Source organism: Ciconia boyciana, chromosome 5 (assembly GCF_034638445.1).
Source record: "Ciconia boyciana chromosome 5, ASM3463844v1, whole genome shotgun sequence".
Lineage (NCBI taxonomy): Eukaryota > Metazoa > Chordata > Aves > Ciconiiformes > Ciconiidae > Ciconia > Ciconia boyciana.
The window spans coordinates 61,151,958-61,163,364 of record NC_132938.1 but is presented as its reverse complement, the minus strand read 5'-3'; the positions used below and the strand labels follow the sequence as shown (position 1 = coordinate 61,163,364).

At 45.0% G+C, this 11,407-nt stretch overlaps 1 protein-coding gene across 1 annotated transcript in view; it reads right to left on the bottom strand.

The window, feature by feature from the left end:
• Window positions 1–8,503: 8,503 nt before the first annotated feature.
• CENPC (centromere protein C) overlaps window positions 8,504–11,407 on the bottom strand; it is a 29,088-nt gene continuing 26,184 nt past the window's right edge. Inside the window, exon 19 of the mRNA XM_072862349.1 lies at window positions 8,504–8,732. Within this exon, the coding sequence (XP_072718450.1) occupies window positions 8,690–8,732 (43 nt within the window). The 3' untranslated portion in view covers window positions 8,504–8,689. The remainder of the gene's footprint in view (window positions 8,733–11,407) is intronic.

The following is an 11,407-nucleotide window of genomic DNA, read 5'->3' as shown; positions in this document are numbered from 1 at the left end:
GATAACCTGAGCATGGCCAGAGGGCTGCCAGCTCCACCTGAAATCGGCCCATGCTATGAGGAGCAGGAACTTAACCCTTGGACATAATCAGCCTTCAGAATGAATACCTGCCCTGAGAAAACAGGGATGAACATTCCTTTAATTTAACATATTAAAAAGCATTAAAAATATCCTCCATTTGTGCATGCACAAATGATGCGAGAGCCATTGCCTCTGCTTAGCATCTCTTGGGCTTGTGGTGCCTGCCCTTATGCAGGGCTCTTCCACCGCCGGTGCTAAAGTGAGAGTTTCCAACTTGCCCATTTTACATGAGGGCAAAACAGCTGGGCAGAAAGGGACTGTCACTTGCCAAGTGAAACAGCGCCTTGGGGTTTAAGCTAGGAAAACACCCCAAAGTCCCTTTTCTCATTTGAGCATTTCTGATGTGGCAAAGCTCAGCAGAGAGAGATGTGCTTGTCTTGAAACTCCGCCAAGGAACTTGGGGCTCACATTTCAGACTACGTGCCTGTTTCGCTCTGCTCGAGTTACAGCTAGAAGGTCACTCTGTAACACCATTCTTCCAGAAAATGAAGAATTATTAATATTGACTTGGTTTGTAAGAGTGCCTAGAGGCCCTGGCCCCACTGTTTCAAGCAGCGTAGAAACGCCAGATAAATTACACTTTTTTTTTTTTCCCCCTTGCCAATTAGAACATAAACACTGTAGAGCAGAGATTCTTTCTTTTCGTTTGCACAGCACCTTGTACTATAAGGTCCCAATCTTTCAGGCATATCTCAACGCACACAAAGAGGATCAAAACAGGTACCGAGCATTTAACGTTAACACTGATTCCCACTGACACTTTATTTGATATCCACGTATAAGAGAAAGAGAAGATGCACAGCAGGAAAGCAAGTGAAATTAAACAGCATGTGTGACTGGTAATACACAAAATCACTCATTTTGCAAAAATAGCTGTAGACTCTTTTAGACCGAAAGCTGATGTGTCAGTCTCACTTCCTACTTCTTTTTCATTTCATGTTATTTACCATATGAGTGTTTCTGACACTGCTCACACCAGGGGATAAATAAAGCCAAGCCAGATTCCCTCTGCTTCCTTTTTTCCCCATTTTTACCAGCTGGTACCTCCCCCTGATCGTAGGTCCTGCATGAGCATCACACCGTAGCACTGCACACAACACGGCCACCGGCAGCATCAGATAACGGCCAGGGAGCTGCTGCTGCTACACCAGTGTTAATGAGGAGTAAATAATAATAATGAATCAGCTTTCTTCAGTTAACAGTAAGGCGTTCAATAATCGCTGGAGCCACTGGCAGCTCAGGGTTGGTTTCCAGAGGCCCCTGCCTAGCAAACACTGCAATACTGCAAACATCATATATTCTGGAAAAGCAACTCTACCATCTAAACTTCAAAGCACCCCATCCTGCCGGATTAGGAAATCCTTTGCAGATGGCAGATGAATGAAGCTGGAGGGGATGCTCGCCCTCATGGGTTACAGCCTGTCTCATGCAGCGTGTGCCTGGGCTTGACATCACCTATCTAACCAAAGAAATGCTGCAGCAGAGCCCTTCTGGCTCACAGGGTGGGTCGGGAGCTAGCAGATGCAGATAAATCCTCAGGGGGCCATGGGTGCCCTGGCTGAAAGGGTTGCATTAAGCCATGCCACTGCACAATTAGAGCTAGCTCGGGCAACGTCCCTCTGAGCTGCAATCCCACCTCAGTTTTGCTTCCTACCATAGCAGCGTATTCTCCAAAAGGAGAAGCCCAACTCCTTCTTAAATCAAGTTCCCCACAATCCCCAGAGAAATCTCACAGGTTTAGGAGAAGCAGCCAAAGCACAGTGCTATAACCAGGCCCAGCAGCACGGCAATGGGGGGAGCCAGCACATATGCACCGCTCACAGGAGACCCCTGCTAGGCAGCAAGAAAATCATAAACAGTCTTCCAAGCTAAAGCACCGAGCAGTGCCTTTGTCTTGCTGTAAAAATTTCTGGCTTTAACCAACATGTTAGGCAGAGTTACTCCTCGCTGATTTGAGCCGGAAAACAGGGGGTAGTTCCCAGGCTAACAAGCGTTGTCCCAGATGGCTTCTCCTGTCTGTGACACAGAGCTGGCACCACCATCCTCATATTTGAGGACTTTTGCTGTCCTGACCCTCCTAGTAACTGTGCAATAGAGCAGTGCTATTACCCAGGACTGAGATATGTCCCAAGGAGTCAGTAGGCAAAGGCACTCGGGCAGACTGATGACCGAGTGCAAACAGGACCCTGCCCCTCAGCTGGAATCGGATGTCATTGGCTTGGTCGCTGGTAAGCACGAAATTTAGGAAGATCCCCAGTAAAATGTAGTAGCTAAAGGAATACCATTTCCTGAAACTCTTAAAAGACCAAAGCACTGGTATTTCCCACTCTGTTTCCATCGCCTTTTTGATGTCCCCTTTATTCCACGGAGGCTGCTACAGAGTTAACAGCTAGGAATTGAAAATGTGGAAGGAATACGTATGAGCAAATCAAGAGGACAATTCTTTAACTTCTTGAAGGTTTTGGGAACAAAACCCCAGAAGGAAGACTTAGCAGTTGAATTTTACTGCATCAGAGGGAGAACCATTTCTAAAAGAAGAAATAATCATCAAGATGGAAATACAACAGTTGAGCAACAGGTCTGGAAGGGAAAAAAAGATGGGGCTTTCTGCTGAAAGCCTTGCAGCAGCCTTGTCCTACACTTTATTGGCCTCTAGTGGAAAACAGAAGCTATGTCTTGCAATCACAAAACTTCATTTACAGAGCACAGGGGAAAATATACCGATCCCCATACAGAGTTTCAATACCTATCTGACGAAGGAATGCAAGGCATGGAACTAAAAAGGATGACTATTCTGCATCAGCTACACACACAGTCTTGGTATTGTTATCATTCAGGAAAGATATTGAGTTAAACATTAGTTCTTTTCTACGTCTGTTCCCATTCAGGTGTGCCTCTTAACTGTGTGCCATAAAAGAAATAAAATTTCACCTGCAGAGGCACTAAGTTTGTTAATATTTGGGCTAGAAACTCTGAGCCATTGTATGTGCTCCACTGAACGTTAACCCTTGTAGCACTCAGATTGCAGCAGTTTGGCTATAAGGTAGACTCTAAAACAAGGAGTTCAGTTGCTGTCTTCTGTAAACACAGGCTCTCGAAATGAAAACATACGCCTGTATGGAGCAGACAGTGATTGTGATAGCAGTTCTGCCTAAGTATAAATTTAGTGATACAAAACCCATGGCTCCAGTTTCCATGGCTATAAAAAGATGACAACTTTCCTCAATTAACTAAAAATACAAACCATAACCAAAAGAAAGCACTAAGATCGATCACAGGAACAAACCTCTGAAAAGGTAAGTCAATGGAGGGCCATAGGCTCAGTGCAGAGATACCAGACAACATAAAAGAGCAAGTTGTCTGTTGGACAGAGCAGAGCTCTCAAAACCAGAGCCAGCTAAAAAGCAAGCACTGCCCCCAGCAGAACTCTGCGCACCAACAATGACCAGATACCTCCTAAGCAGAGAAGGGATGCAGATCGCTGGCAGGTGCTTGCCTCTTTCAGCTGAGTATAAATCTCTGAGCATCCCTCCAACAGCTCTGCAAGCTTGGCTTGGTTTCCTCCCTCCTCCAACGCCTTCTGGAGCCCAGGGCAGCGTGGCAAGGTTTGCTCCCTGGGAAACAGCATCCATCACAGCAGCCTTGAGATGGTGGAAGGCAGATGGTGGCACCGTACTCAGCACCGAGCGGACCTCTTGGCTGGTGTTCAGCAGAGGCACGGCCCTGCATCCAGCGCCAAGGATGTGCCTTCGATCCTCTGCAGAGCCTTGGCACTCAGGAGCCTCAGTACACAGGAAAAGGGAAAAGAGCAACAGGCACTCTCAAACCTGGGAAAAAACTTATTCAAACATAGTTTTGGTGTATTTTTACTGGTTTTTGTGTCCATTTGCTCCTGCATTCGTTTTACCAGCCTCTATGCTAGCCGAGGGTACGGGGGCATGCCATTAGAAGCTCCTTTGGAGGCCGAACTGCCAAAAAAAAGGCAAACAAAAAACCCCCCATGCCAAAACAACACAGCATTCATTTGTTCAGAGTGAGATGATGTGAGCTACCTAACAAATCTGAAAAAAACAATTTTGAAAGCCAAGTGCAGTGTTCTGACTTGTTTGTTCTGGTCAAATTCCTTGCATTCCCTGTTTACCTTCAAGGATAGAAGGGAAGAGACACCAATGGCCAAAAGCCACCACGTTAATATTTTTTGCAATTCAGAAGTGTTCACACCACCCACCCTGTGGGAGTGAGAGAGAGAAATGTAACCAGCAGCAGGGAAACTCTAGGCAGTAAATAGCAGGCTACCTCTCGCTCGAGTTCCCTTGGCTCAGTGCTGGTCCACATGCCTTTTTTTCTGCAGCATTTAGCAGAGTAACCTAAAGCAGCCTGATTTTTATGCCATAAATGTAAAATAATCAAGCAGAGGACTCCGAGCCCATGAATCCTCAGGGGTGGCTGAAGTCCCATTGTAAATCCTCCAGATTACTTATGTTTATTTCATTTCCTTCATGAGGAAAGGGAAAAAAAAAAAGAAAAAATATTAAATACAATCAGTCTGAGCTGGAAATAGGCTTCTACAACTCTGGCACAGACTGGGATCTCAGAAAGAGCAATAGAAAGCAGGTATGATGGCAGTAGGACTGGTGTGTGGCAGAGCTTCACCAGGCTGGGGCAGCACCAGAAGCAAAGCAAGGTTATTGTGGCACAGGAAAGCTTTCCCCAGCACCAAGAGAGGCAGCCAGAAGAGCTTTCCACACCTCATCTTTTAGCTTTCTTTGCACAACGTAATGAGCTCCCCTCTACAGTCTTAATTCCTTAGGCTGCAAAACATCTGGCACTGGTTTGAGATATATTCTTTCAGTTAAGCGTGTGTATGGATAATACCCAGTTCAAAACAGAAAAGGAAAAAAAAATAAAAATCACACCATCCTTAACAGACAAGTTAAACCTGCTTATCTGCAGAGAAATGAGAGTCTTATTTTAGTAATAGCTGAATCACATGAGACAGCAGTCACAGTTGTGCACCAGCAGACCACATACCAGTGTGACCAAGTTGCTTCCTACAGAAGAGGAGGATCCTTTTAACTCAAGATACTGAAAATACACAAGAGACTCACATGGTAAAACCAACCCTGAGCTGCCAAAGATGTGTAATAAATGTGACTTTTAATAATCTCTTCTACCACCGCTGGACAACGTGGAGCTTCTGAGGCTGTTCTCAGGTCCCAGGTACAAGCATTTGCCTTCACATCTACCACATCTCAAGGCACAAATGAGCAGATGAGCTCAGAACTGGCTTGGTAATCCCCAAGCAGCAACTCTGTGGCTCACAGCACATGCCGAGCAAGTAACTCACATGCCATGCCTGCGGCTGGGTTACGATATAACCACTGGCACCTTTGCTTGGTCCTGGGCCACCGGATAACCTGCCGCCTCCTGCTGCGCAGCAGAGAAAGCCAGCCATTTGGGAACATTTTTAAGACCAGTACTTTGCCTTTTATCCAATAAGATAAAAAAATTAAGTTTATTCTTTTACATGCAAGAGAAATTCAGCCTCAGCTTCTGTTGTGCCCCCTATGAATTGTGCATCTTACCCGTTTATCACTTCTCACAACTCCTGAAACTTTTTAGACCTTCTAGTGACATGGCAAACTTGAAACAGTACATCTATGATCACTGGAGGAACTGAAAAAACACCACGCCCACCCCCATCCCACAAAAAAAAGAACCAATACAAAGATACAAGACAAAGAAGCTCCTTGCTTCCTAAAAGGTAATATTGGGTCACCATACAGATTTTACTGGAACTGCCCTCCTTCTGTGAAGTTATGACTGAGTCTAATTGGCATAGGAAGAGCACATGTTTCGATTCTTCCAGGTTAAGGCAGGTAAAATAAAAAGATGTATTAACAATCTTCCTGCCTATCAAAATACAGTACATGATATATGTGGTTATTGCGCTGTTTCTGTCCAATGCATTGATTTGATCCAATTAACAGGAAACTGTTCTGGATGAAAGCATCTCCAAAACACTGCAGTGAAGGAAAGCAGTAATGATTCCCCGTGTCAGACCACAAGCACAAGAGAGCACGACCCCATCTGAACAGTCAGGATGAGGAAAGAGAGTCCCCAGATCCATGTCCTGCTCGAGGTATCCTACAAAGCAACCTACGCAGCAGCTGACCCGAACAGAGCAGCGCTCAAGTCACATCAGTCTTGGGCCCTCTGCAAGAAGGCAGTGCCACCCTCCCCTTCCCATTTTGCCCAGCCCAGGGGCACAGGGTCATGGACGTGCGCACACGTACCCAGGCACGCAGAAGACGCAGCAGACGGCTGAGTGTTAGAGCCGGATTCTCCGCTGCTTTAGTGAATGGTGAATTCTTAATGGAATTGAGACAGGGCTTCAAGAACCACGAGAACTGCAGGGCAAAAGCCTGAACTTCAGTGAGGCTCTCGCTGGCAAAATGCTAACAAGTACTGCTTGGGCAGGGTTGATGGGAATGAATGTTATCAACGGAGCCTATAGAACCTTCCAGGAGTGGAAAACCCCTTCTGCTCCCTTCTCTGCAACATTTAAATAACTTAACACACTACCATTCATAGCATAGTACACGGTTGTTCAGGAGATTTTTTCCTCACCCTCTCACCTTCAAAAATTGTTTTGGTTCCACAATTGTTTTAGTACTGATCCAGACTCCCAAGTTTTAAATGCTGGACAACCTTACAACACTCAGCTTATAACAAAAATAGTGAGTTCAGATGAGACAAATATACTTTTAAAAACCCAACCAAACACACACCACCACCAAAAAGATACCCAGCAACAGCCCAGCACTACACATAGTATACTTGAGTCCAATTTGGATTTTAAATCATTCCTAGGGAGACCTACTTTTACTACCCACAGTAAAGATTTTTTGAGAAAATGAGCTCGTTGCTGTGGAATTAATAATAGATCTATGCAGATTGATATTCCCAGGAGATAAAGGGAAAAATATTAAAAATGGATGCTCCCGGCAAATGAAAAACTAATGGACCATATTTTCCCAAAGGGATGGGAGGTGCTTTCATTTTATTTCACTCTGATGACTACGCGAGACCTGCCGTAATAGCTAACTCTCAGGGAGCACCATTTCCAGCTAAATGGAAACACCTTGAAAATTTCATAGAGAATGCGGAGGAGAGTGTAAGTCATCACATACCAAATCTGAAGAGCACTGAATGATCACGACACTGCAGCAGAATGCAGCTCTGTTTATGATGTACCTGAAAACCATAAGAATTCTGCAACATTTCAGCCCAGAGTTTCTGTATAACTATGGCAGGAATAGCAAGGATTCGAATTGGAACCAAAGCCACTGTCAACTAGGAACATCGGTTTTGCAAAGCTAATAAGTATTGGCATCCGAGGTGCAACAAGGCTAAGTGCCAGGTCCTGCACTTGGGCCACAGCAACCCCATGCAACACTACAGCCTTCGGGAAGAGTGGCTGGAAAGCTGCCTGGTGGAAAAGGACCTGGGGGCGTTGGCTCACAGCCGCCTCAATATGAGCTGGCCGTGTGCCCAGGTGGCCAAGAAGGCCAATGGCATCCTGGCTTGTATCAGAAAGAGTGTGGCCAGCAGGACTAGGGAAGTGAATGTCCCCCTGTACTCAGCACTGGTGAGGCCGCACCTCGAATACTGTGTTCAGTTTTGGGCCCCTCACTACAAGAGAGACATTGAGGTGCTGGAGCGTGTCCAGAGAAGGGCAACGAAGCTGGTGAAGAGTCCAGAGCACAAGTCTGATGAGGAGCGGCTGAGGGAACTGGGGTTGTTTAGCCTGGAGAAAAGGAGGCTGAGGGGAGACCTTCTCGCTCTCTACAACTACCTGAAAGGAGGTTGTAGAGAGGTGGGGGTCGGTCTCTTCTCCCAGGTAACAAGTGATAGGACAAGAGGAAATGGCCTCAAGTTGCACCAGGGGAGGTTTAGATTGGATATTAGGAGAAATTTCTTCACCGAAAGGGTTGTCAAGCATTGGAACAGGCTGCCCAGGGAAGTGGTTGAGTCACCACCCCGGAGGTATTTAAAAGACGTGTAGCTGTGGCACTTAGGGACATGGTTTAGTGGTGGACTTGGCAGTACTAGGTTAATGGTTGGACTTGATGATCTTAAAGGTCTTTTCCAACCTAAATGATGCTATAATTCTATTCTATGAAAAATATTTTACTTTCAAACTCCTTTTAAGAGTTTCAACAACTCCAACGGAACAGTTGAAAGACTTCACTGTTGGTGACATCCTTGAAGCCACTCAAGGTAGCTCACGTTATTTATAAATATTTACAAGCCAAACTCATGCAATTACCTGCATTTTCAAAACCGCATGGAATACTAGAAAATTAATTCTTAAATGATTTAGAAATCAAAGAAATCAAAAATGATTTGCATTATTTAATATTTATTGATACAAAAGAAAAAAGAATTTGTAACAAACCATGTATTTACAATTTACACTGGAGAAAGATCTTAAGATCAACAAAACAACGTGCCCCTAAAGCTGGGGTGTATTTCCGGTTGGGTGGTAGTTGCAGTGCTCTTTAGAACTCCTTTGCATTAGATGATCTTCAATTTGCAGGCAAAGTTATGGGGAAGAGGTCTCCAACAACATGCTTCTTGCTTTTGGTCTAAATTATAAAAATAATAGAAATTAGTTCAAATTAACACAGTTAAAAAAAGGCCTGACTGTACCGTAATATTAGGGAGTTACTAGACAGTAAAGTGGAACAACTGCAAATTGTACTCACAGCAGCAAGGACATTAGAGCATTCACATACTCATACTCCAGTGGCAAATCAATAAAAATATCAGTATTGTTTCAATTATGCTCAAAAGAGCACATTAGCCTAATTTAATTTAACTAACAGTGGTCTCTAACAAATGCGTCCCTCTGTGCAAAGTTCGGAGTTGTCAAAGCCACACCTGGTTGTGACACTGACGCTTGTCCTGCATGTATTTTCTTATGCTATCTCTAATGTGAAGTGCTGTATTTTGTGCAGGACCAAGAGGCCTCAGTAGTTAATGTGCGTGTCAGTTTCATGCTATTTTTATAAAAATCTTGTGTGTATTTTACTTCACTTAAGCTCACGTTTAGACAAATGGTCCACAAACTATGATTCACAGTCCCAAAGGCCACACAAAGCTGCTGATAGTACGGAAAAGTCCAAGGATTAAAACTGCTGCCAACTGAGAGAATAACGTCTGATGCCACTCACCACACCAAGTGACAGCTGAGGACTATTGCTCCAGATGTAGAGTTACATGGAAAAAGCAGCCACTTGATATCCTGGACTGCACAAGATGCCAAATTTGCAAGCTGGTTTAAAGCCCGCATACAGAATGAAGACTGCTGTTAAGACTTGCAAGTGAAAATAACAGCTCACTATCAAAATATCTATACTAAAATGTTTTGGGGTATATATGCAGAAAATTGTTAGCTAATTCCCCCAAACTGATCAGTGGACTTCTCATCAAACCCAGGTATGTGTCTTCCTTAGAGGGACACCTCAGAGCAAAGACCAGAAGGGCAAAGTTAAAGCTGACAGTTGTAACACAACTTAGTATGCACATTTCATCTTTTACGCTAGAGAAAGGGAAAACTGTGGCTGTTCATCAGTGGCCAAGCGCTCTGGCACACCCCACACACTCTTCTGGTTGGCATATTCAAGGCCTGCTGTGTGACACGGAAAAGGCCCTCCGCCACTGGAGGTGTACAGCATAAGGGTCCTCCCAGCACAAGCATGAACTAAACTTAGAGAGGAGCAGCTTCCATAGGATGGGAGTCTCAGATTTCACAGAATGGTCGAGGTTGGAAGGGACCTCTGGAAGTCATCTGGTCCAACCCTCCTGCTCAAGCAGGACCACCTAGAGCCGGTTGCCCTGATTGCCCAGACAAGCTCTCTTTCCCCACATACGAGCTTTTGTCTCCTGATCTTTTCTGTACCTCTTGACCTCTCCACAGCAACCACAGTGACAAGAATGAGGATGCCAAGTGTGTACACAAACACTCTAACGTACTTTGCAAATACACACTGCCACAGGCAGTAAGTAGGGTAGAACAGAGATGGCAGGTTCTGAACTGTGTGGACAGAGCTGTTCCACATGGAAGGATATGTCAGATGAGCTTGGTCAGGCCTCAGCTCTGTCTCTAAGAGAAATGTACGAAGGTGATCCTGAAGGGCCACCCAGCTCTTCCAGCTTATTCAGTCCAAGCTCCTTCTTAGACACCGCAGAAACATCAAAAACCAGGAAGATTTTTTTCTCCTGGCATTTACCAGAAAAGTCAGGGGTGTGAGAGGGCATATGTGTCCACATCCATATCTGCAGCAATGGGCACACACTGCCATGCTAGACCTCTGTGCCAAAGCCAGATGGTGCCAAATAGCATTCCCACTGGCTAGAGGAATGAAGATGTAACAGCAGGTGAATGCCTGGACTAGCCTGCCAATACAAAATCAGGGTATGGCATGGTGCCTAAGTGATGGCAGAGCCATGGCAGGATTGTGCCAAGGCAAAGTAAGTCACCAGCATGCTGAGTTAGTACTGCAAGAGGAGCAAAACGCACAATGCTACGATGCTCTGCACTAAGTCTGGCCAGGTAGAATGGTGCTGGGACGGATTCTTTCAGCACTGCAGAGCCAGCCTCAACAGATGGATGAGGCTCAAGAGCAACCATGCGGGCCTGATGCAGTCTTAGTTCTGCTTCTGCAGTCTGGAAAACGGCAGATGATGACGATAACAAACGCCTTGCCAGTGACATCCTAAGCCAACCTTCTTAGGATTAAAACTACACAAAAGTCTTTCAAAGAATGGAGGCCAAAGGAAGCTTTGCCTCACTTCTCTGAGCAAGAAAATCGGGAGCTTTGCCAGGCCCTGTACAAAGCTTGAAGGACAGGTAGCAAAGGAACTTTCAGGCACAATAACACCTCTGAAATAATTCAAATATCTGGAACTGAGTTAGAAAAATGATATGATCCTTGCAAGTGGCACAAAGACAAAAAAGAAACTTTTGGTAAGGGAAATGCATCCGAAAAAGGCAAGAAATTAGTTTGGGCAGCAAGACAAAAAATGAAGGAGCAGATTGAAACTTGATACAGCAGCTGAGCTGAAACAGTGGCAGCTGAATGCCTCATCCCGCAGCCCACTCCAAGCAGAAGAAAAAAAAAAAATTAAGAGACAAAAGCACACCTTTGACAGATACTCCAAGGAGACAACTGCCAACTTGCATAGCAGGACACAGTGCATCATATTGGCAGCATGTACACACGGAATTTCATGAAGAACAGGAAATTGCTATCAACAC